The sequence below is a fragment of the Musa acuminata genome, chromosome BXJ1-7, assembly GCF_036884655.1.
Source record: "Musa acuminata AAA Group cultivar baxijiao chromosome BXJ1-7, Cavendish_Baxijiao_AAA, whole genome shotgun sequence".
Lineage (NCBI taxonomy): Eukaryota > Viridiplantae > Streptophyta > Magnoliopsida > Zingiberales > Musaceae > Musa > Musa acuminata.
The window spans coordinates 35,626,770-35,653,442 of NC_088333.1; the positions used below are offsets into that span (position 1 = coordinate 35,626,770).

Below are 26,673 nucleotides of genomic sequence, written 5' to 3' on the forward strand. Positions count from 1 at the left end.
TAATAAAAAACAATTCGGATCCCTAATCAAACTTGAAAAACTCTTATTTATAGAGAATGATAAAGAAAATATTCCCACATCAAGAATATTTTAAATCATAATCTCTTATACCAATGTGATGAGCTTGATTGACTGCACTTCGTATATTGAGTCTCTATTGATCGAAAATATTAATCATTATATATATTTGGGAAGATAGGATTTATCAAAAAAATGTTTCTTCTTTATCCACCCACTTTGTCAAATAATTGATTTATAGAGATTTCTTTCTTTATTCATATAAATGTCAAATAATTCAATCTTATAAAATGGATTGAATTTCTTTCTTTATTCATATATATATTTAAAAAGTTTAAATGTAATGGTTATATACATATATATATATATATATATATATATATATATATATATATATATATATATATATATATATATATATATATATAACCACTAATCTAACTAAAAAACTTAAGTTTCTATATTGTGAGCTCTTCAACTATATTAGACTATCCTCTTTGCTCCCCTCTTTTTATCTCACACAAATATTTTCAACACCAATAAAATTTTCGAGCAAAATAGAGCCAATATTAAGGTACTCGTTGGTCCTTTCTCTCTCCTCACCATGAGCCATGGGGTCAACCCCCGGATCTCAAGAAGCGAATTGTCTCATCGTCTCTTCCGCAAACTTTGTGTCTTTGCACGTCTTTATCATCTTCTTTCTTCTCATGCTTTCTTTCTTGATTTGTGTTCCCTTCCAACGCCTTATTTTTCTTCAGATATATGGAAAAGAAGCTACAAAGTGAGTGCCTCTCAGTCCTCACTGTTTCATTCGCTTTTGCTTTTGCTCTTTTTCTCCTGAAAGAAAAAAATCTCACCTTTTGGGTGTCGATTTTATCGAGTTTTGAATTGATTAGATACCTCCGCTGCATACTTTTTTGTCAGAATGAACAATTTAGTAAGGTTTAAACTGAACAATTTGGATATGGCTATGTTTCTGGTGGGATATGGTCTTCTCGGGATGCAGGTTTTACCTTTGATGGTTGTTTATACGACTCTAGAGGGAATGAGCAAAGGGGGAGACTATATATATATATATATATATATATATATATATATATATATATATATATATTTGTCTTGCTTTTACTTTCACAATCTGCATGAGAAAATTATTTATGTAGAATTTCCTTGATCCACTTTGATATTACTATTTTGTATTATATGATATTTTTAGGACTATTTTCCTATAAAATACCCCAATTTAAAGCATCTTTCAATCAATACTCCCATTTTACTTTTTTTTTAAAATAATACTTTTAATTTTGGAAATATCTAAAAAAAAATTCATCATACTGTTTTTGAATTACTGCAGTGTTTTAACCATCATAATATAAACATTATAAAGTTTACTTAAAAATCTTAGAAATGATATGAATACACTCCTAACCTCAATCAAATTAACTATAGACCTAAAAATATGATATTCCAATGGTCTAAAAGAATAATAATTGAAGAGGAAAGATATGATGCCACTTACAATATTTTTTTAATAATTTTTATGATATTTATGATGTATCAATAAAACACTATAAATTGTATTAAAAAATATTATAAACAAATCAAATGAAACCGTTATAATAGTTAAAAACGGGCGAAAAAAAGAGCAAGAAATTTTGGTGGAAAAACTTTTAAAGATATTTTGAGTTTTTTTTAAATTCAAATGTATTGTTTGAGAAAAAGTAATAGAGGGGTTCGTTTTGAGAAATACCTAAAATATATATTTTATAAGAAAATAGCTCTTTTTTTATGGTATTAAAGTGTTTGAAAAGCATCAACCTAGTTCTTCTTTTTTAGCTAGATGAACTTTAATTTGGTGTATGCATAGTAGATGTGCAATGAGCAACCTTAAATCCTTTGCAAAATTCAAATCTACCTATTTTATTTTTATGGAACTTAAAACAGTAGTACTGATGGAAAATAATGGAAATTTTTTGTAGTTCTATGGCTATTACGTGAAAATGCTTCATTAACCTATATTGTCATGTTAATGCATTGGCTATGAAATTTGGTATGGAGTGTGTTTGTGGCATGAAAGTTGAATGCAAACATAGTGCAAGTTTTCTTGTACATGACAAACAACGAAGTAGTCATATGTGAATTGTCCTCTAAACAATTAGTTTGCATGCAGAACAAGAAACATACAGATCTTATACGTCTGGTCCTTTGATTGCAGACTGGATGTGTAGTGGGGGGAACACCAAATGGCAGCATATTATGATACATTTCACCCTCAAAATGGGACCTCAGTTGGGCAAAACTTGGATTGCTGAACCACCTACTTTGGTTAATCGAGAAAAATGTCAGATGTTTCTCGGTGCTGTCTTTGCCCCCTCGACATTAGGATCTTTTGATGTACGTGGTGTTGTGGCCCAGTAGAAACGAGCAGCTGATGTTGTATGTTGTGTTCCTGGAATCGAGAGGTGATTGTGACGCAACGAACACAGATACAATGCTTGCCTTAACAATAATCATTAGATCGAGGGGCTTAAACATGAAGGCAAACAAACACAGACAGAGAGAGAGAGAGAGAGAGAGAGAGAGAGAGGGGTTCTCCTACAGAAGATTCAATCTAAGAGATTATAAGAGAGAGAGAGAGGTTCTCCTACAGAAGATTCATGCTAGAATTTATCAAAAGATTATAAGAGAGAGAGAGAGAGAGAGATTCTCCTACGGAAGATTCGTGTTAAAACTGATCTAAGAGACTTTAAGAGAGAGAGAGAGAGGTTCTCCTACAGAAGATTCATGCTAGAATTGATCTAAAAGATTATAAATATTTTTTAGAAATGAATCATGTGTGTATGATGTAAAAGACAAAAATGTCAAAAACCAGATGGTGAGTTTGACATTTGGAGTAAAATAGTTTTTCTTCTTTAATTTTATTATAAAATAGTTAAATCTGATTGATAAGACTATTTAATCGGACGTTGGTTGAGGAGCATAAGAACTAAGGATTCGTAAGTATGTCAAGTCTCCTTTACCCTTAGAAATCCTTTTTGAAGTTTATATGCTTACAAAGGATAAAATCGTATAGATAGTCGCACCAATGATTGATCGACCAAATGATCTCTTATTACATAAATAGAATATATCATAAACTTGCATTGTGATTAATCGAGATTAAAAATCATATGAAAACTATAATACTCTATTCGGTCCGATAATCAACTATTTTGATTTCTAAATTTTAAAAATCAAAACCAATTAATATAGGGTTGATTTTGAACTATTTTGATTTCTATTCGAATAGTTAATGTTTTAATTAAAAATAATTTTAAAATAAAAAATCATAATTTTGTTAAAAATTATGAACCGTTGGTTCGAATCGGAACCAAAATCATTAAGTGAGGAATCATCGGTTTCGATTCTTAAAAAAATAAAGAATTTTAATCAAATCATTCGATTCTAATTCGATTTGAAATCGACGAACTCTCGGACCGGTTTGGTGCGGTTCAGACCCGATTTCGATTCGAACCGAACAGGACTCTGCGCTACATCCATCTAAACCTTCTATTTATCATCAACGTCTTCGGACCGTCCGATCGTCCCCCCAAACCGCTATTTAAGAATCGTCTTGCGGCTGTCCCTCGTCTCTTCTAGGGTTTCTTTGTCAGCTAAGACCACAGACCCGAACTCATAGCTGCGGCGAATTCGCTTATCTTGAATCCCTGCGCAAATGGCGACCCAGATGAGTAAGAAGCGAAAGGTCTTCTCTCTTCCCTTCCAAATATCCTCTTTCCCTCAATATTTCTTCTTTCTTGAGTTCGAAGTTCGCTAAATTTCGTTTATTTCTATCCCTTCTCGCAGTTTGTGGCGGATGGGGTGTTCTTCGCGGAGCTGAACGAGGTCCTGACGAGGGAGCTTGCGGAGGATGGCTATTCGGGTGTGGAAGTTAGGGTCACGCCCATGCGTACTGAGATCATTATACGGGCGACGCGCACCCAGAACGTTCTTGGTGATTTGACACTTGTTTCGATGTTTTAGTTCCCTTTTTTTGGGTTATAAAGGGGTGTTGTTCGGTGTTTTGATGCTTTTATCTGATGGTTTAGGCGAGAAGGGAAGGAGAATTAGGGAACTGACATCAGTGGTGCAGAAAAGATTCAACTTTCCGGAGAATGGCGTTGAGCTGTACGCCGAGAAGGTGAACAATAGGGGTCTCTGTGCCATTGCTCAGGCTGAATCTCTCCGTTACAAGCTTCTTGGCGGCCTTGCTGTTAGGAGGTTGGGATATATTCACCCTTTTTTAAGTTTGGTGTTTACTGTTTTGATTCTAACTCTGTAGTTATGCTCGTATTTCTCTCGTAAGATGTTTGTTTCCATATGGTTATTATAAGTCACTTCACGCTTATGATTTTTCTCAAGACCGACGGTTGACTTTGTGTTATCTACTAGTAGCTGAAATTGATAACGCGAGTTGTTTTTCACTTGTGTCCGATTGAAGAATATCTCATTATTAGACTAGGACGTGGTGATGTAGGTTGGTACATCAGAAGAAAGTTATTTTGGGCATGTAAGTTGTGATGTCTGTCATCTATAAAGCAAATAGGTTACTCAGAACCAAACTTTGTGTCGGAAGGTGACAATATCAGGATAGCCATGGATGCATTTAGGTTCATGATGCTTCTTATTTTCATGACATAAAAACCCCCTGGCAACACATTTATTCATTATTGTAATCACATCTTATTGAGTAGTGAAAAGTATGACCTTTTGTTCTATGAGGGCATATAGATGTAGGTTTTTGCACAAGTGAGAGGAGAAGTACTGTAGGGAATCGATAAATTTGGCTTTACTGTTCTGTGTTAAACTTATTTTATGCCTGTTTGTTTCTTTGGTTGTTTAGGTTACTCTTGTGTGCCATATCTTGTATGTAGTGTGGCTCATCAGCTATTTTTATACAATTTTTCAGTGGCCATCAGAAGCTAATGTCTTTTTGGCATCATTAGATATCTTGACAACCTGATAATTTTTCTCATTCAGAATCTGGGTGACTATGACTTGAGTCTTGTGTAAGGCTTGCATATATTGGCCTTCCTTGAATCTTGTACGGGCTGATGTCGTGGCCACACTGTCACCTGGTTGTCATTTTTTAGTTATTGTGTGTGATTATTGTCATCTATAAAGCAAATAGGTTGCTCAGTACCAACTTTGTGTCGGAAGATGACAATATTAAGATTGCCATGGATGCAATTGGGTTCGTGGTATCTCTTGATCTCATGTCAATTCTCCTGGCAACATGTTTGCAAATTTGATAATTTTTGTGCAGGGATTTGTATGATAGTTTCTGATTAAAAATGCTATTTTCATCGGTTTGCAATGTCACTTGGGTTAGGCTGGTGTTGACTAACATTTGGAATATGTGGCTCTATTGAGTTGGCTTATTCTTTCAAAATTAGTATTGGAGTTATGTAAGATATGTCCTAATTTAGAGCTGAGCTAATGAAATGTGTATATGTATGTCTGCATGACTTTGTGTTTTTGTCTTTGTTTTATGTTTCTGAATACGAGTGTTGCCTGTTTTCTCTACTTTTTTGGTTGTACATTTTTTGCATTTTACTATCTTACTAACGATTTGAGCATTTGTGGTTTTTTATTCTGTGGCTGGGCTATATATGATTTTCTGATGGTTTGTTTTTTATGCTCATACGACTGAGTTATGGAGTTTGTCAGGCTTCTTGTATCTTGTATGCTTGGGGTTTGGAATATTCTCCAACATTTTGTTCTTATTTTTTATCTTAGGCTGCTGATCGATGGCTTTGCTTTGAATTTTTTTTGAGCAGACTGATGTTTATTTCCAAACATGTTGGCATATCTTGTTGTTTGTTGGAGTTATCTATTCAAGGGTGTCTTAATTGCATGTGTTTTGTTCCAGGGCATGTTATGGTGTCCTGAGGTTTGTCATGGAGAGTGGTGCAAAGGGGTGTGAGGTATATTCTGGAACTAAGCCTGAATTAATTTTTCTGTGGAGATTGGAGGTTTATTTCATGATTTATCATAGGTAATTGTAAGTGGAAAACTTAGGGCTCAGCGAGCTAAGTCGATGAAATTCAAGGATGGTTACATGATTTCTTCTGGTCAGCCGGTCAATGAATATATTGACTCAGCGGTGAGGCATGTGCTCCTAAGACAGGTTAGTGTCTAAAATTTACTGCACTAGTTTTTTGTTGTTGATTTAGTGTTCCTTTTGCCTTTTCAAATCATCAGTGTGTTTTGCTTGCCTTTAGCAAGGATATGTTTCCAATGCAACTAGCAGGATGTCATGATGTTTTTTCGGAGATTAACCGTCTGTTTACATGCTTAGGGTGTTCTTGGAATCAAGGTAAAAATTATGTTGGATTGGGATCCAAAGGGAAAGCAAGGTCCTACTACCCCTCTTCCGGATCTCGTCACCATTCATCCACCAAAGGATGAAGAAGAATACGTTAGGCCAGCACCACCAGTGGCTCCAGAGATTGCCGCTGTATGACCTCATGGGGGGGGGTGTGTGTTGCTGAGTTGAATTTCCTTGTTTTCCTTTCAAAAAAGAGTTAATCAACTTAGGTTTATTTGCGGTGTCCAAACTCGCTTTATGATGGTATCTTCCAGATTAATATTGTTTGTAATGGTTGAATTGCACCGATCCCTTTTGTTTCTGTTTCATTGGGCTAGAAAATGATTTGGAATTATTTATTTGGAGGAAAAATGTACTGACTTCAACATAGTTGTTTTAAGTTTCCTTGTATTAGTTCCACAGACTAGTTTGGGTTGGTATAGAAGCAAATTGCGGTTATCTGAAGCTATTTTTCGGATAAATATGGAATGATGTTCTGTTCAATTGTCATAGAAATTTCTAATTTGTAAATGGTAATAGCTCCGTTGAATCCCCAAAGTCTTCACTAAACTGCATATGGGTTAAATCATTTATTATCCCGATACCAATCAGAGTCCTACAAAGAGTAGATGGGGGACTCGGTTCATGTTGAGTACCATTGACTCATCCTGTTTTATGTCAAGCATACCCAACCTACAGTAATAAGTGAACTGTAGATGGTCGAGGTAATGAGTACTGCAGAACGATTGCTCGCAAGGGGTCTTACGAACCTCTGATGACAGTTGTTGAGAGTTGGGATCTTAGTGATTAAGCAACTAGTTTTTGCTACAATATCAATCAAGCTTAGGTCAGCCACAGCTTGTTTGTAATTTGTTTGCTAGTCAGTAGAATTTTCTGAGCCTTGGGGTGCCATTTCCACTAGTTGGGTGCGTGAAATGATGTGGAAAGTTAGTTGTTTGCTCAATATGGTTTCATGGCAAATGGACTATTTTTGGGTTTTAGTTGCTTTGAAGGCACGAACACTTCAATGCCAAGAAATCATTATTCTATTGTATTGTCTCCTGTGTCCTTGTTTCATCTGATCTGGCCCTTTTTTATTGGTCAAATGAGCCTTATCTTTTGGGTTTTCATGATCTGATTCACAAGTATCATTCCAAGCAGCGTTGGTTCTGTGAAAATGATGCACGACTAATGCACTATACTCAATCATCAATGCTTCGATCTCTTTAGTTTCTAAGAGATCCCATTTTTGTACCTGTGGATGGATAAGGTGGGGCACAAAAGAACCCATCTCAAATGACAAAGATGTGTGAGAGAGACAGACACGTCTCTTAGATGGCAAATTTCAAATTGAACTCCCGGTTTGCCAATCGAATAATCAGGAATTTGGATCTTGATCTGTTTGAATCATTGATTGTACGGTCTGAATGTTACTAGGATAGAAATATCCTAAACTCTATTTAATCGTCAAAATATTCGAACCCTGTTTTGTTGAAATCTTGTAGTACATCTTCATTGCTGCTTGAACTGCTTCTGGCCAAGCTTTTTCGGGCATTCATATAGGGCAGGAAACTTTTGACCCAAAAGATGCCAGAAAACCACAGACAATTCTCTTCAGATCAAAAAGATGGATGGTGAGAATAAACACATAAAATTGTACTATTTGGTGACACAAACAGAGACCAATCTTAGCCCCCACTCTCTTTACACATCCCAAATCACAATAGTAACTCCTCCTTCAGGAAGAGCCACACACCACTGACAGCCAAAAGAATTCCCCAAATAATCCCACTAGACACCTTTTGATAAGAGCTGGATTATACAAAAAAGATAAAGAAGAACGAAAGTAAAAAGGAAACGAGAAAAGAAAAGCCAACAAGTTCTTGTAGGCCATTAACAAGGTGGGACACACAATTAACTGATGCAATAGTTCATTGGTCTTTTGCCTTTTTACCTCCCAAGCTCAATGGATCTCAGCCTTTTACCCATATGAACGAAGCTCCCAGACTCCATCAGCTTCTTCTGTGACTCCAAGTCCTCTTCTTCCTCCTCCTTGAGAAGAGGCAGGTATTGCGGCTCCTCGGGGTAGACCTTGGACAGGAACAAGAAGAGAAGCATGGAGAACACGGCCATGGCAGCCATGTACCAGCTGAACTGGAGGTTGACGAGGGACTTGGCGCGGTGGAGCGCTGCGTCGGTGTGGCAGCGGACGACCATGTGCCCCTCCTCCAGGTTCATGAAGCAGCCCTTGGGGATGAGGCTGGGCGTCCACAGCATGAAGCCCATGACGACGAACCACACACCTTGGAAGGCGATGCTCACCGACCGGACGAAGCTCACCAGGAAGCTCCGCGGCAGGGCGACGCCGAGGAGGGCGGTGGCGAGCGACACCACGATGACGGTCTGCAGCAGCCAGTGGTACTGCCCCTCCATGCCCATATGGTCGGCGGAGTGGAGGTGGAACATGAGCAGCTGCTGCCCGAAGGCGGCGGCGGCGAGGAGCATGGTCATCTCGTCGCGGAGCCTCGGCTTGACGCGGTCAAAGACGATTGCGAAGGAGGCGTAGATGAGGAGGGCGAGGGAGATGGAGGCGTGCTCGAAGTTGTGCAGGTGGTTGGAGGGGATGGTGCCGTCGTCGTCGAAGGGGTTGTGCTTCTCCGGGCCGATGACCAGCTCCATGGAGATGGAAGCCAGGCTGCCAAAGATGATGAGGTAGAGCTCAAGGTGCCTGAGCCTAGATGTGGGGAACCATGGAGGGGAACAGTAGGAGTTGGGGTGCATGGAGTGCAGCTTGATGTGGTTGAAGAGGTGCCACAGCCCAATCACCAGGAACCCAAACCCTGGTGCCACGTGACCCACCAAAGTGCCCATGCTTTCTCAGGCCCTGCAGGATTTTGCCGGATAAATTGGAGAGGGACAACACCGGCTTTGGGTGTATATGGTATGTGTGGAGACTCCTTGAGCTAGGGAGGAAAGAGAAGTTATGGGATCATCCTTGGGGTTAGGAGTAAGCTACCTTGTTACGAGGAAAGCAAGAGAGAAAGAGAGAGATGATATGGGAGAAGAATGGTGGGAAGGTTTTAAAGTGGAACAACTGAGGTACAACTCTAGATGGTTCCATGAATTTGTTGGATCCTCGAAAGTTCTTCAGTGTTGCGATGGAGTTGGCTTGGGAAGGGGATTTGGGATTGACTCGTCATGGTTTGACCAGCTGTGGGCCATGACAAAGGGTTGGGCCCGCGTGGGCCTTCTAGAAGGGCTTATCTGATAACTGTGCCCACTAAAATCCTTAGATATTATTTTTTAAAAAAATTGTATATATATAGGTTATTAAAAAAAATTCATATTTTAAGTATTTCTCAAAAGGAATATCCTCTTTTATTTTTTTTTTTCAAATAATATTTTTAATTTAAAAATATATATATAAAAATTTCTTGTTTTTTCGTAATATTTATAATATTTTATTGATGTACTGAAGACATTATAAATACTATTGAAAAAAATTATAAGTGACATCATATCATATCTTTCTAGATGTCATTGTTTATTTATTATTTTAATATTATATATTTTTTATTTTTGTTGTTTTTATAGTCAAAATATTATTATAGACTAAAATATTATAATAAAAAAGGGACAATTTAGATATTTTAAAATTAGCAGTATTATTTTTTTTATAAAAAAATATAGGATATGTATTAAAATTTATTATATATATATATCGCTTCAAAGTATTTAACCTTATAAATCTAAGTTTTAACATATGCTGTTGAAATAACCAAAAAGACAGACACTAACAGTGAGGATGATGTCTCAAGGGACATGTGCATAAAGATTTGCATGAGCAAATATGTTGTATTCAAACATTGCAAGGATAGGTTTGTCGATTTCTTTTTCTTTAGTTTAGAATAAGTTTTAATCTAATTTTTTTATTAATATTGCATAACGAGAGCTTTTCTTGTTTGCCACGCAAAACGGCGACGGCGTGGACTCGAGTGAGGTTTCAGGTCAGCACACGCAGCTTTTTTGTGTCAAACTTCCACCTGGTTTTCTTGGTAGCCGCCGCCTCCGCCAAGTGTTTGACGAAAGACAAATCCTTGGAGCGTTTATAAGATCGATCGTCATTAATAGCAGCCACCAAATTGAAATTGACCAACGAGAGAGCTCGAGAGCTCAGTTCAAACTTGAATTACATTGGCCAACCTATATTCGTTACGTCTTCCCCAAGACAAACTGAGGCAACATTTTTCAGCAATGACATGTTGATTACATCTGAAGTGAATGTGAGGTGAGGATGATAAAATCTCAAAGAAGGACCTCGATCTTGACTTTGGAATTGGAAGTCTCTCAAAATATATCGGACAGTCCCTTTTCACCCTCAATGTTGACTTTGATTTTGGTGCCGATTATTATTGATAATTATATAAGAAGAAAAGAATGGACTTTCGCAGTTTATTATTGGATCGTAAGCATTTTCGTTTTCATCATTTATTCTTCAAATATTTTTTTTATAGAGCTTCCGCATATACTAGTACTGATTAATTTTGATTAAAGCCAAGACAGTGGTAATTAAGGACTTAATTTTGAGACCTCGACTCGCGGGAGAGGATTCGTCGGATGATCTTAACCGTCCAGCTTCGTGTCGCCCCGAGAAAAGTCGTCGCAACACGAATCTACAAGCTCACTGGAGGGACAAGGAAAGCAGGCAGCTGCGGCGGCGATGACGGTCGGCGGATCTCCGGCCCGGTTCAAGAGAACCGCGCGGAGAAACCGAAGGAATGGGGACAGCATCCCGAGGCCTCCGCCTGCCGCGCCGGAGGAGGCGGCGGGATGTTCGGTGGACGGACTTCGTCTCCCCTCGGAGCCGGCTGCGATCTTGCCCAAGGATTTTTTCCTGGTTGATTCCCTCGAACTCGCTCCTCGCTTGCTGGGCAAGTTCCTTCGACGCGATGAAGTCGTTCTCCAGATCACCGAGGTCTCTCTCTCTCTCTCTCTCGTAGGTGAAATTAGGTTTTGAATGCTTCGACTGTTGCAGGTCGAGGCTTATAGACCGAATGATTCGGCATGCCATGGTCGATTCGGCATCACTTCACGAACGGCGCCAGTAGTAAGTGCCGATCTGTTCCCTAATTTCTTTCTTCTCTCTTTCGTTTTTACCATTTGACCAGGGTGATTTCATTCTTAGATAGGATAATCGAGTCGCATCTGCTAGATTTAAGCCATGTAATCTAGTAAAAGATAGATATATTTTTTTGATTCCAAGTTTAGATTTTGATCAAAGTATTGAGTTCTTTTGTGATAGTTTGGACCAGGAGGGCATGCATATGTGTATCTTTGCTATGGACTCCATACAATGCTCAATGTTGTAGCAGATAAAGAGGGAGTTGGTGCAGCCGTCTTGATACGCTCTTGTGCGCCCATTAGTGGTATATCTTGTTTTATTTGCTTTATGCATGCTCAAGTTAGCTTAAAATTGTATATAATACTTGGAAATTCTTTGTAGCGCATTCTGTCTCATGATCATCTTATTTAAAACAATCATAAAATTTTCTCCATACATCTCTGTGTGTCAAGATTTGTGAGCTCACTAATGATAATTCAATTTGTATGCTTTGAGGCCTTAATTGAAATGGTACCGATGTTGATCATGTTTCAGCTTAACAACATGTACTCCGGTGCACAGAGCATCGACCGCAGTTTGGTTGATAAACCGCTTTTGGTGTATAACCTCAGCATAATTGGCAGGGTTCCACTTCTTTCAAGATTCATCACATGCTCCGGTGGATATGGATTAACTTTCTCAAGGCTACATTAACTTCTCTTTGCAATTTAAAACCAAAAGCACAATTAGTTCCTCATTCTATTGCTCCACATTGCTGCAGTCCTTTAATATTTGAAATTATGCCACCATTTTTATTGGATATGGAAATTATGTCGTGAGCTGACATATTTAGTCTATCATCCAACTCATTTTCGTTACTGTGGAAAAGATAATAAGAAACTTACATCTATATCTTTTGTGTGGCAAAAGGAGGCTGAGATGCACATATGTTTTTGTGAAATTAATGGACTTGAGAATGTAGGTTCTCAAGGAACCGGATGGTTCTGTAAATGTATATCTCTGTTTTGTCTCCTTGCATAAAAGATTATTTTAGATGCTTCTGTGACTTATAACCATTAGGCGAAATAAATCTTCCATGAGAAACCCTTTGGTTGGTTGCCAGAATAACTATTACAGAGTGCCGTTACCAGTTATCCCTGATTGCCCAAGTGTTCTGCTTAAACTGAAGGCTTAACATGAAGATGTTCAGAAAAATAAAATTAATGGCATATTCATTTTTTTGTTTTGTTCATTTGCCAATTATTTTCACTCACTCCTTAAGAAGATATCTCCGTATTAGTACTTTTACCACAGTCCATATTGTGATTCTGTTTTTTTTTCCTCACTTAGTCTTTTCTCATAGACTTATTGAACTTATTTAATTTGTTCCTGTGAGTTCTTCTCCCAAAATTTTGTTGCAGGTTTTTTCCCTTTGTGCCTTTATATGTTTCTTTTTCTCTGATTTCAGGAGGCTTTTTGATCTTCTCGGTGGGGTAATCTAATACATAAGCCTCAATGTTATCTGTAAATTCTTCTGCACATCAGTTGCAAGTATCTATCAAGTATATGCCACTTTTAAAGCATGAAGCACTTCAGTGCATTGTAATATTATTTTTCTCTTAGAAGTAAGAAATGATAAGCTCTGGACATTTTACTTTATATAAGTTTATACTTTATATATGACTATTCAGTGTACTCTTTTTCTTAAGCATCTAACTCTCGACTCGTTAGCTACCGGTTTTGGGCATTCAGTTTGAGAGAATCCAATCTTTCTGTCAGTGCCTCGTTATTATGGTTTTGTTGATATCCTAGGTGATCCATTGCTGCATTTCCTCTGCGATTCACTATCAATATTTCATTTTATTGAAAAGAACAAAAAAAGATTTACTATGCTAGAGGAAGAATTGTGAATTTTTTATGATTAATTACAGGTCTTGGGACTATCGAAGAACGTCGAGGGCGGAAGGCTGAGAAGCCTGTCCTGCTAACAGGACCTGGAAAGGTCAGCTTGTTCTCCATAATATGTTCTTTGGTTTCTTGCATACATGATTTAAATACTTTACATGTTGCAGACAGGAAGACTAGATTAAATGTTTTTTTTTCTTTTTGTAAGATGTAATGTTGTTGCAAAATAGCAATCTCTATAAACGTTATTTGGTCTTATTAATTTTGGCAATCCAAGAACTTTTCTTTTTGTGACAAAAATAAGCATGAAGGCTTGGTTATTTCGGTCACAACCTCAAAGATGTTATATGTATGAACAAATAAACCGACAAGAGCTTCCTCTTTAAGTATCTATCGGACTTTTTATTTTTTCCAGAACTTTGATAAGCATATGTTTTCTTCTGTCATCATAATCTCTGGTGGAATTCTCTTAATTGTTTTTGTCGATAGGTTGGTCAAGCATTAGGGATTACAACTGCTTGGTCAAACCATCCACTTTACACCCGCGGTATGACATGTTGAACAGAATTAGTACTTATTAATCTTTCTTTTGGCTAACAATTCTCATATCCTCAGGAGGCTTGGAAGTGTTAGATGGGCCGGCGCCAGAGAAGATCTTGGTGGGGCCACGTGTGGGAATCCAGTACGCATTGCCTGAGCACATCACGGCACCGTGGAGGTTTGCCATTGCTGGTACTCCCTGGATAAGTGCCCCCAAAAACACACTTCATCCTCCGTAAATGAAAGCGGTGGATCCGCACAAGGAACGTTGCACCCTGCAGTGTATTACACCCGTCATTGACAATGGAGAATAGTCGGTGTGTAACACAACTACTCATGTTGTCGTTCTTGTTTCTACTTTTATTCTTGCAACGTTTGCCGCGGCTTATATAGCCGAATCCAATGTTCGTGGAAACATATCTGTAGATCCTATATTTCTTTTGTGAACATTTCTGTACTTGTTGAAGCCTTAATGTTTGTTGAAATGCCCACTGCAAAATGTACTCGTGGAAGCTGTCGTCCTCTGAGAGAGTTGGAGCAACATGTGTCTCCGTGCAGGTGGCAGCAAAGCGTGCGGGATTGCAATCCGTCGCCCGAGAGATTCTAACTCTCGCGTGGAAACCCCATCCAAACCACTCTCTTTCTTTATAAGTACAAAGAGATTGTATGTAATCTTAAACTCAATTCGGATAACATTTCGATGTGATAAACGAGTCGATTATTATGACAAATAGTCTCTCTTCTCTTTCTCTCTCTCTCTCTCTCTCTTTCTTCAATGTTGGAATCTCGGTTGAGGAGTTGCTGTCGTACAGTGTCTCTGTTGCATGTCGAGAACTAAATGAAATGGCAGAGGATGGTGTTGGCCTCGATGTCTTTGCATGTGGTGTTGGACCCCACAGGACCACTTAACTATACTTGGCGTGGTGCTGATAGGACGGAAACAAGTGACTTCCCCATGTGAACTTTGCATTGACAGTCCCTCTCTCTCATCTATTTGCTGGGTTCACATGCTGCTGTTGCTCATGAAACAATAGGAGACTATAGGCTTATATGTGGGAACAAGCCAACCTCCATTCATCTGCTACTCCAGCCTTTTAAGCCATCATCATCATCATCATCATCATCATCATCTTAAAATTGTGTGAATCTTGCTCCAGCTTATCCAATTTTCCCATTTAATTTCATTAATTCATAAAATTATAATACGTGTATTATAACTGATATTAAATCTTCATGTTAAAGATCGGATTGTGACGACTGATATTAAAGCCGAACTTACGAAGCTATATCGGTCATCAAATTGTTAAAACATCACTAGAAATGAACGAACGATCATAATCATAATCGAAACATAGTAGGTGGTGAGTATAACATCCATTTTTAATATTAGATCCAAATATGATAAAACAGTGAACCGACATCAAATTCTGTAATTAAAAACGACTAAAATAGGTACAAATATAAACGAGGATTAAATGAGACGGTCGATAAACATAGATCACACGCTGTAAGGCTAAAAGATAAACTTCTTTGAATCGACACAAATTGGAATAATAATAACATCGAATATAAGAATCGGGTCAAATAATCGGGGCCCATTGTTACTCCTGGTCTTGGGTCGAAAAGATAGAATTAGGATTAGCCTTTAATGTTTGGGCCCGACCATCACACCAAATGCCGCATGACATTGCTACAGAAAATAATCTTAGTCCTTCCATCTCTAAGCAGGATCTTGAGAGAGAGAGAGAGAAAGAGGGAAAGGCGTCGCCTTTAAAGATGAGAGATTGTTTGGACGTGTCCACATAACAACGACAACAACAACGAAAGCAAAGATTAATGTTGCGAGGGTCGCCATCACCGCTCATGGCAGTCAGATGGGGGAAGAAGGTTGGATTCCACTTCCTGTTGCTGTCTGTGCTCAGACCCATGCGCGGCTCGCCTATCTTAGCAGAGCCAGCGTTCGGGATCCGAAGGATCGGAATCCCAGGCTCCCGTTGGCGGATAGAGAGGGGCCCAATGTTTTCGTGGATCCTCTCTCGAGGTCCGCCCGGACTAGATTTAAATGGAAATCTAGTCCGTGGCAACGTAAACCGCCGCCAACCGGTTTTGCCGGTGGCGGATCCGCGCGCCCGACCGCACGTGCCGGGGGCCACCCTCCCCGGACTTCCTCTTTATTGTGAGCTGTTGTTATTATCATCATTGTTATGGTCGATATTGTGATTTTTTATTTCGTTTATTTCTCTTGTTTTCTTTCATCCTTCCTTCCCGTTTATCCAATAATTAAACGAGAAAAAGGGAAACAAAAAGAGCTCCTCTTTATTATTTGGTCTTTTGAGTGCGGTGTCGCTGAAGGCTTCTAATTTCGCACCCCCTTCTCACTCCTCATCCATCCATCTCCCTTTCTCTCCCAATCTCGTGCACCATGAGGATCCGTAAAAGACCCTCCTCCTCCACCTGCTTCTCCGTCCCTTCTCTCGCCCCTCTTCGTGTCTCCCAAGATCCATCCCTCCAAGACCACCCACCGAATAGTAGTGCAGGAGGACCTGTGGGAGAAAGGTTGCACCCGGTTGCGGATCTGCCGCTAGACCCCCATGAGTTGGGGGAGAATCCAAACCGTGGAAGATCTGTTGTGGATCCTTTCCATTCAGATCCATATCCAGACGCTAAGGCCCCAAGCAGCAGCGGCAGTGTGCAGGTACTCGGTTACTTCCACCTTTGCTTCAATTCTTGGGCTTCTCAGTTGCGTGGCTACTCTATCTCTTCGCTTCTGGGTGCAATGTGGTGATTGGTGCACGCCCTTGTGGGGGATGAGGATTTGGGACTCGTTGCAGGTGCCCAAGGAGGTGGAGGAAGAGGAGGAGGTGATGGTGGATTCCAGCGAGAGGTGGTTTGCCCAGGCCAATGGAAGCAATAGGTAGGTAAACTTGCTCCCTTTCTCCCTTTAGGAAATGCCTTCTTGCCTTTGTATCATCAGCATTGCCTGCGGGCATAAAAACAAACAAAATAAAAATAAAAGCATCCATGTATTTAATTGCTGCTGATATATATATATATATATATATATATATATATATATATTTATATACACGATGCATGACAGCCTGACCCATAATAACAGCCCACCCTCATTCCCATCTACGAGTGCATCCCACACACGCACACATCTCCTCCTCTTTTAGTTGTGGGTAGTTTAATTAGCTCATCCCAAACTTGTGGTAGCTCATTACACAAGAGTGAAGAGTTAAGTGTGGGTGCACTGTGGTGCGATACTAATCCACGGATGAGATCTGGGGTGTGATGCAATTTCTTCCATTCTGGCATCTCTTTGCCTCCCTAGGACGAGTGTCAGCACAGGTGCAGTAGCGTCAGAAGCGGCGCAGCTTGGGGAGACGGTATCGCCACAGAAGAACACGAGAGGAGGGGACGAAAACGGAAATGGGGACGGAGGATTTGAAGGCAAGCTGAGGGAGAAAGAGAAAAAGGTCAAGGCGAAGGCAAGAGCAAGCTCTGGTCCTGCTTCAGCGAACAATAATTGCACCAGTGTTAAGGATAGTGATAAGGAAGGGTGCGATGGTGGGGCAGCAGTGGTGAGAGCTGGGCATGGGACAAATGTTAACGGGAAGAGGCGGAGGAGCCCGGCGGTGCTGATGGAGGGATCACGGTGCAGCCGCGTCAATGGAAGGGGGTGGCGGTGCTGCCAGCAGACCCTCGTCGGGTACTCCCTTTGCGAGCACCATCTCGGGAAAGGAAGGCTCAGGAGCATGAGCAGTGTCAGGGGGCAGTTGGGTACCAGCAAGCCCAAATGGAGTATCGATATCAGGAATAGTAGTGTTGTGCCGCTAACTTCACCGCAGAAGCTGGAGGAAGAAGAGAGAAAGCCAAGGAAGCAACCTGCCATTGCTTTCGACACTGGGGTGGACAACATAAAGGAAGAGGAGGAGAAGTCAAGGACGAAAAGGAAGAAGACAGGAATGGTGAAAGCTCGATCGATCAGCAGTTTGCTGGACAACACAAATCATCCTGTGTTGTCGTCGTCACCACCGCAGGCGCCGGAAGTTGCATCGTTGCCACCATGTCATGGCAGTGAGGCCAGAAGCGTGAGTTAAAGCGATGGTTTGGGAGATAGCTTTGACGGTGCAAGTTTTTAGTGCCACCATATCATGCAACCACTGTTACACTTCCTCCCCCTCCCTCACAAAATTGCCGTCAACTGTTGCAAGCGTGACAATTATTGGTTCTACTGCCAGTGCTACTGATTATAATTTAGTGAAGAGATGGCACGTTATGACAAGAGATGTGAAGACTAAGCATCCATGTTAGCTGATACAAGAGGGTGAGGTGGGTGGAGGAAGCTCTGGCTTTCTGATAGGGAGCAGCCTTGTAGTTCTGGGCGTAGCTGTTAATCTGTGTATCTTTTACATTATTTTTTTTACTTTAATCTGTGACTTGGAAAATTTTCTTTCGCAGACCGAATCTGTCATGCCTGTTTTAGCTCTGTACTGGACCAATAAGACCGCACCACATTGTCATGCTCTGTGGGTCCCGTTTCCTATCGTAATATCTTGTTGATTGAGCTCACGGCTGCCATAACAGACTCTTTATATATATATATATATATATATATAATACTTTTGAATTGGACTATTTTAAACCTAACCAATCCACAGGTTGGTTTAACATGGGTCAAATTGATTATTGGATCACTTATATTCAAGTTACATTGGGTTAAAATCGAGTTACACTTTTTACATAACTTATTAAAAATATATTAAATTTTATATAAATTTATTTTAAATTCATCATAAGATAAAAAAATTAGTATAAATTTTTGTTACAATCCTATTCTATCGGTAATTGAGTTTAATTGATTTTAACTTCAATTGTAACTAAGTCAATATGGGAAATATGAAATAAGAAATGTAGGATTTTGTGATTAGTTTTTTTGATAAATTTAAGATAATTTTATATATAAGTTAATATATTTTTATATATTTTGTGAATGAATATAACTTGAATGTAACGATTTTTTTATAAAAAAATTTACAATAATTTTATATAAAAATAATATGTTTTTGAGAATAACTCGAAGTTTTTTAGTTTTATAATCAATCTAGGATAAATTTATATAAAAAAATAATATATTTATTTTTATATATTGTGAATGAGTGTAGCTCAAGCATAATTATTTTTTGGAAATTTTAAGATAATTTTTATATAAAAATTAATATATTTTTTTAGGATAGATTAAGTTTTTTAATTTTATGATAAATATAGAATAATTTTATATAAAAATATATTTTTTAGTATGCTCTATTGAATAAATATAACTTGAGTGTAATAATTTATTTTTGATAAATTATGAGGAGGAGGAGAGGGAGGGAGCAATGAAAAAGGAAAAACAAGGAGGAAGAGAATAATAGAGATAGAAGAGGGAGAGGAGGAGGAGGAGGGAAAGGTTAGCCAAAGAGATGCCAAAAAGGAGTGAGAGAAGGAGATGGTGATGGAGGTGAAAGTAATTTAAAAATATCAAGAGATAATATAATATTAAATTAAATTGATTAGTTAGGGATTAGTTAAAATCGGTTTGGTTTAGTTTATCTTAAAAAAAAGTTAAACTTAATCAAAGGATAATAATTATTTTTTTTATAAATTAAATAATATAATTTTGATCAAAGTTTGAAAAAGAGCTCTCCTTGGTAAAAAAAATCAAATATGAGGCATGTCTCATAAAAGTTTATTATAGGAGCTTTTATTTTTGATAAAGCATCCTTGTTTATTTAATTTTAGGTATTTGTAATGACAAATAGTATTACTAGTGGATGTATTAAAAAAGTGTGTCCAATAGAAAAAAAAAAAAGATTATGATAATATTTTTGTTGAAAACATTTGAAAAATGATAAATCTAATATTCATAATGAAAAGAGATAATTGAATTAAAATAATGTGAGAGGCTAATTAGAGGTATTATTGTTAGGATCGAGAGCACTAAGAGGGGGGGGGGGGGGGGGGTGAATTAGTGCAGCGGAAATCTTACAGCGATTAAAAACCAAAAGCTGCGTTCGTTCAAAAACTGTTATGATGCAAAAGCAAATTCTCAGTTTGTATCTAAGTGCAGTTTGCGTCTAAGCGCAGATTGCGTCTAAACTCAGATTTACGTCTAAACGCAGATTTACGTCTAAACGCAGACTTACGTCTAAACGCAGTTTTACGTCTAAACGCAGATTTACGTCTAAACTCAGATTTACGTCTAAACTCAGATTTACGTCTTAAACTCAGATTTACGTCTAAACGCAGATTTACGTCTAAACGCAGTTTTACGTTTAGACGCAGATTTACGTCTAAACTTTGAAACTTGTTTGTATACTCGCAGAAGGCAGTATGCAGTTGGAATCAAGACGTAAACGTGAACTGAGATCTGATGATTGAGCAAGGAAAGCCGATTTACGTCTGAATGCAGTTTTACGTCTAAATGCTGAAACTCGTTCGTAAAATCGAAGAGGAAAGTTTGCAGTTATCAATAGGATCAAAATGTAAGTATAAACTGCAAAGAAGTTCGTTCGTAAAAGCACGGAAGACAGTTCTGCAGAATCAAACGTAAACGTAAACAGTAACGTATGAAAATACGAATTTACGTCTGAATGCAGATTCGGAAGAACAGCACTTAGAACTTGTTCGTGAAAGCGCAGAGAGCAGTAGTAATGAGGGAGGTTTGCAGTAATGATAAAGTGCTCGAAAATAAACGCAAACCAGAGATTTAGAGTGGTTCGGTCAGCCTTGACCTACTCCACTTTTGGCTTCCTCCACCGACGAGGTTGCCGACGTCAACTAGGTGCCTTCCTTCAATGGGCGAAGGCCAAACTGCCCTTTTACAATTTCTCTCCTTTTGACAGGCTCAGGAGACAACCTTTACAGACCTTTCTCTCCTCACTTTACAACTGAAAACTTGAAGAACAGAAGGAGGAGACTTAAAGGCTTTACAACACTTTTGAGCTCTTAGAATCACAGAAAAGATCAAGATTTCGGTGTAGGTCTGTATCTTTTCAGTGCTGAATGGGTGGGGTATTTATAGGCCCCAACCCAATTCAAAATTCGAGCTCAAAACGATCAAATCGATCAAATCCCAGAATTCTGGGATCAGGCGGTTGCACCTCTTGACTGGAGAGGTGGCACCGCCTGGTAGAGCTCGAAGACTGAGCTCAGGCGATTGCTTCTCTCTGCCAGAGCTCAAAGACTGAGCTCGATGGTTGCATCACCTGGCAGAGCTCGAAGACTGAGCTTGGTGATTGCATCACCTGGCAGAGCTCGAAACTGAGCTCGGTGGTTGCATCACCTGGCAGAGCTCCAGACTGAGCTCAGGCTGATGCACCTCTCTGCCAGAGCTCGAAGACTGAGCTCGGTGAATGCATCACCTGCCAGAGCTCGAGACTGAGCTCAGGCTGATGCACCTCTCTGCCAGAGCTCGAAGACTGAGCTCGGTGGTTGCATCGCCTGGCAGAGCTCGAAACTTGAGCTCTGGCGGTGCTACCTCTTGGCAGAGGAGGTTGCACCGCCCAGTCTAGCTCGAAGACTGAGCTCTGGGCGGTTGCACCTCTCGGCTGGGGCGGTTGCACCTCCCAACCTCACAGCCCTGGGCGGTGCTACCTCCAACCCTGGCGGTGGCACCTCTTCACTATTCCAGCTCACTTGGTTTGGCTCCAAACTTGGTCCAAACCAGTCCGAACTTGGGCCTAATTGGCCCCTACTTGGGTTATAGGATTAACACCTAATCCTAACCCTAATTAACGTGCTAACTATGAATTTAAAGACATTTTCTAAGCTATTACAAAGTCCGCAAGTCAAGACTTCTTCTAGCGAGCTTCCGGCAAACTTCCGGCGGTCTTCCGATGAACTCTCGGAAACCATTCTGCGGACTCCCGGCAAGCTCCTAGACTTCACGATTTGTTCTTAGCGAGTTCCAACGAGCTTCTTCGGCAAGCTCCGATCTTTCTCGGCGAGCTCCGCGAACTCCCAACGAATCTTCGGACTTCCGTCGAACTCTCGAACTCGCAACAAATCCTTCGCGCTTGACTCCAACACTTTGTTTCGCTTTATGTCTTCATCGTTATCATAGTTAATCCTGCACAACAAAACAAAACTTCAATCGAGACAATTAATCCTAAGCAATTAACCAAGTTGTCCGACATGTCATTGGTCCCTCGACGCTTCGTCCGATTCTTCGGCGCATCGTCCTCTCGTGCAGCCTATTGCTCAATCGGCCAGTTGACTCTGCAACTCCGATATCCTTGGCACAATACCCGCTCTTCTTGGCCCGATGCCCGAGTCCACGGCCCGAAGCCTTCTGTCGATACGCCGACCGATCCACCGGCCCGACGTCCAATCTTCTGACATGTTCCTTCGGCACAACATGATTTTCCTGCTTTAATTGTCTCATCCTGATCGAAGCATCCTGCGTCACTCAAAACGCAGATTAAATCATAAACATATATCAAGTAGTTTCATCATCAGAATACGAGATTCAACAATCTCCCCCTTTTTGATGATGACAACCACTTGATGACGGAGTTAAACTTAACTCCCGGAGTTTAAACAAACTCCCCCTATCAATATGCCATATTGATAGAACCTTGAATTCAAACTGAATTCAAGTCATTGCAATATTCATCATGAATACTTGCAATACATCAACATGAACATATGCATAAACTTATGCATCACATGTCATGTCATCAACATACTTTCATCAACATACTTCTCCCCCTTTGTCATCAACAAAAAGGAGAAGTATCACAATCAAGTGTGTGTGATATTGGTTCAACTCATTGCATGAAAAACATAGTATCAAGTTTTATCATCATGCAATCTTGGAGCTAGAAGATTTAGCAAGTGTTACATCATGCTTAGAACATTCATGCTATCAAGTTTTAGATATGCAAGTTTTATAGCATATAAGATAGCACTTTTGGTAATGTTCAAGATAGCAAGTTCTACATCATGCAAGCTAGCAAATTAGAGATGTTCAAGAAGGCAACTCTTGCTTCTTGAAAATTTTGCTCACTTTGCTAGATGCGCAAGTTAGCATTTTTGCCTCTTGAGATAGGCAAGATAGCACATTTGCTTCTTTTGAGATAGCAACTTTTTGCTTCTCTTTAGACCAACAAGCTAGCAATTTTTACGATATACAAGTTTCACAATATATAAGCTAGCAAAAATTTCGAAAGCAAATGCAAGATAAATTTCTTGTGTAAGCTCATGATTCTTGCTTCCTATTGCAATGTGCAAATTGCAAGTTTTGCTTCTTGAGATATTCAAGATAGTGATGTTCAAGAAGACAATTTTTCTTCTTGAAATAAGCAAGTTAGCAATCTTTGCTTCTTAAAATAGGTAAGCTAGCAAATCAAGTTTTTGCATCTTCTTGACTTGTACAAGCTAGCTATCTCCCCCTTTGTCATTGTAAAAAAGAAAGAGAGAATACAGTTTTGTAGTTCTCTTTTCCTTTTACAACGATTTCAAAATCATGACAAATGATGAATAATCAAGTTATGAATGTCAAGACAATTTTTCATCATGAATATTTTATCATTGCATGCATCATTATTGAAGTATTACATGCATGATATCATATCACCATTCATAATTACATTAATGTTTCAATATAACAATTTCTTCTCAAAATGTGTAACTTGGCACTCATAGCATTTTAAATCATGATTTACATTATATGCAATACATCACATCATAAATGTTTCATATCATGATGGTATCAAATTTTGTCAAATTATATCCTACCATGCATGACCAAAACTTCTCCCCATTTTATCATTGAAAACAAGAAGAAAGTAGGGGGAAGAGCATAAAAGTGTTAAATATTTCAATCATTTCAAGGCATTTACATCATAGATCAAGTCATGATTCGTGATTCATCATAAAGCAAGTTAGTTTTCAATCATCACATAAGGCATTTAAGAAATTTTTGAAACATAGGAGAATGATTAAATTAAGCATACAATGTTTCAATCCAATTCAAGTCATGAATATCAATGCTTTCATATTGTGAGTATCAATTCATGAATACCACAAGATATTATTTGTGACTTCAATTTTGCAAGATCAAGATTATGATTTAGATAAAACTTATTCAAATCAAATTATTGATTTGAAATTCATAATCTAGTCATTGAAATTAATTTCGAGATTCACAAAATATCATGAAATCATTAATCTCGATCAGATGCGAAAAGCATTTTTTAAGAGATTCCTTTTCATCTAAGCATGCCTTAGTCTTTATATGCCAAATTAAGATAAGCATGAAAGTTCAAGACATAAGGCAAAGAAATCTTGTATTATGAAATATATGATATCAAGGCTCATGATTCATTCGAAAAGATATAGTACAAAGAGCAACTTGAAACATTCTTATCAAGATCACATTTTAAAATATTCCAAGTTTCAAGATATCAATATGACACTTCATTGAATTGCATTTCATTTGAAGAACTCCTTTTTGATAAATGTAGGGAGCATAATGAACGATCTTGATTTATAAAGAGCTTCATGTTATCAAGATCATGATTTTAATAATTATTCTCTTTAGCAAAGAATCACAAAAGCACTTTATTTTTGCATAAGAAATCACATTGTGTTATGATTTATAAATTCTTTTTCTGCACACGAATCATAGGAGATATAAATGTGAAACAAATCTAAGCAAAAACACTATCATTCATATTTCAAGATGGAGTTTATAAGAATGAATCATTTCATCAAATCCATTTTAGAAAAATATTTTTCATAAGTGTATGAGAAAATCCGATTGTTAGGATACCAATTGTTAACTGAATCCGAAAATGAAATTAACACTTTCATATATTCAAACATGATTTTTGCTATAGATCTTGAAATTAAGTCAAGAAGATCAAACAAGCTCATGATCATGGATAACTTAAAATCATATGCATAAAATTGTTAATAACCATTTCATATTACATCTTTATGCATTACTTTAAATCAAACGTGATTTTCATTCAACAATGTTAATCAAACATGATACACATTATTACTTCTTAACCATGATCATCTTGTTTGTTTATCATAATATTATTTTCGAAATTATCAGCATGATCATAATTTCTGTATTTTTATTTTTAAACATGTAATTTTCAAGAAAATTAATTCTAAACTAAAAAAGAAAATATATCATGAAAGCATCAAGTAATTTCAAAATAAACCAAAGGCATTTTAATTACCTCAACATCGTAGGCTGGTAAGGCGTATTTTGTCGCCTTGCTTTTATTGACTTTCTCGTCTTCAGATGAGCTCGATTCATCCCAATTTTTGTTCTTCTTCTTGCGTTTAAAGCAAGTAGTTCCATTCTTTTTGCTTTTTAATTTTCGTTTCATTTGTAGTTTAAGTTCACCATCACTTGAGCTTATGCTCGAGTGGTCTTCAAATGTTCTATGTCCCAAATCCTTCCTGTTCTTTGGAAGGTGGTTCTCAAGTTCTTCGCGTGCATTGCACGTCATTTCATATGTGATCAATGAACCAATTAGTTCTTCAAGTGGAAAATGGTTCAAGTTTTTCGATTCTTGAATAGCAGTTACTTTTGAATCCCAAGTTTTAGAAAGTGAGCGCAAAACTTTGTTAACGAGTTCAAAATCCGAAAAGCTTTTACCAAGTGATTTTAAACCATTGACGACATCCGTAAAACGGGTGTACATGTCAACAACGGTTTCGCTTGGTTTCATATGAAAAAGCTCGAAATCAAGCAGTAAAATATTAACTTTCGAGTCTTTGACTCTACTAGTTCCCTCGTGCGTGATTTCAAGAGTGCGCCAAATATCGAAAGCCGTTTCACACGTAGAAATCCGATTGAACTCATTTTTGTCCAATGCGCAAAATAAGGCATTCATAGCCTTTGCGTTTAAAGAAAAATTCTTCTTCTCCAAAACCGACCATTCGTTCATCGGTTTGGAGGGAAGTTGAAAATCGTTTTCAATGATATTCCATAAATCCAGATTTAGAGAAATTAAGAAAACTCTCATTCGAGTTTTCCAATAAGTGTAGTCCAATCCGTTAAAGAACGGTGGACGAAAGACCGAACAGCCCTCTTGAAAAGTCATTTCTCTCGGGTGTAAATCCGAAATGAGAAATACCCCGCTCTGATACCAATTGTTAGGATCGAGAGCACTAAGAGGGGGGGGGGGTGAATTAGTGCAGCGGAAATCTTACAGCGATTAAAAACCAAAAGCTGCGTTCGTTCAAAAACTGTTATGATGCAAAAGCAAATTCTCAGTTTGTATCTAAGTGCAGTTTGCGTCTAAGCGCAGATTGCGTCTAAACTCAGATTTACGTCTAAACGCTGTTTTACGTCTAAACGCAGATTTACGTCTAAACGCAGATTTACGTCTAAACGCAGACTTACGTCTAAACGCAGTTTTATGTCTAAACGCAGATTTACGTCTAAACTCAGATTTACGTCTAAACTCAGATTTACGTCTTAAACTCAGATTTACGTCTAAACGCAGATTTACGTCTAAACGCAGTTTTACGTCTAGACGCAGATTTACGTCTAAACTTTGAAACTTGTTTGTATACTCGCAGAAGGCAGTATGCAGTTGGAATCAAGACGTAAACGTGAACTGAGATCTGATGATTGAGCAAGGAAAGCCGATTTACGTCTGAATGCAGTTTTACGTCTAAATGCTGAAACTCGTTCGTAAAATCGAAGAGGAAAGTTTGCAGTTATCAATAGGATCAAAATGTA

General features: G+C 38.4%; 4 protein-coding genes across 4 annotated transcripts; 3 read left to right on the plus strand and 1 right to left on the minus strand.

Moving 5' to 3' along the window:
• Positions 1 to 3,620: 3,620 nt before the first annotated feature.
• On the plus strand, positions 3,621 to 6,787 carry LOC135679136 (small ribosomal subunit protein uS3x-like). The gene is made up of 6 exons (XM_065192570.1): positions 3,621 to 3,763; positions 3,865 to 4,012; positions 4,107 to 4,278; positions 5,930 to 5,984; positions 6,056 to 6,187; positions 6,359 to 6,787. The coding sequence occupies exons 1-6, from the start codon at positions 3,734 to 3,736 to the stop codon at positions 6,521 to 6,523; spliced, it is 702 nt and encodes a 233-aa protein (XP_065048642.1). The 5' UTR covers positions 3,621 to 3,733; the 3' UTR covers positions 6,524 to 6,787.
• A 1,215-nt stretch (positions 6,788 to 8,002) lies between these two features.
• On the minus strand, positions 8,003 to 9,436 carry LOC103992179 (uncharacterized). The gene has a single exon (XM_009411790.3). The coding sequence runs from the start codon at positions 9,236 to 9,238 to the stop codon at positions 8,318 to 8,320; it is 921 nt and encodes a 306-aa protein (XP_009410065.2). The 5' UTR covers positions 9,239 to 9,436; the 3' UTR covers positions 8,003 to 8,317.
• Positions 9,437 to 10,933: 1,497 nt separating this feature from the next.
• On the plus strand, positions 10,934 to 14,404 carry LOC103992180 (DNA-3-methyladenine glycosylase). Its single transcript, XM_009411791.3, has 6 exons — positions 10,934 to 11,342; positions 11,403 to 11,474; positions 11,670 to 11,793; positions 13,400 to 13,470; positions 13,863 to 13,920; positions 13,989 to 14,404. The coding sequence occupies exons 1-6, from the start codon at positions 11,088 to 11,090 to the stop codon at positions 14,150 to 14,152; spliced, it is 744 nt and encodes a 247-aa protein (XP_009410066.2). The 5' UTR covers positions 10,934 to 11,087; the 3' UTR covers positions 14,153 to 14,404.
• A 1,771-nt stretch (positions 14,405 to 16,175) lies between these two features.
• LOC135679137 (uncharacterized) lies at positions 16,176 to 18,408 on the plus strand. Its single transcript, XM_065192571.1, has 3 exons — positions 16,176 to 16,608; positions 16,745 to 16,827; positions 17,251 to 18,408. The coding sequence occupies exons 1-3, from the start codon at positions 16,336 to 16,338 to the stop codon at positions 18,017 to 18,019; spliced, it is 1,125 nt and encodes a 374-aa protein (XP_065048643.1). The 5' UTR covers positions 16,176 to 16,335; the 3' UTR covers positions 18,020 to 18,408.
• The last annotated feature ends 8,265 nt before the right edge of the window (positions 18,409 to 26,673 follow it).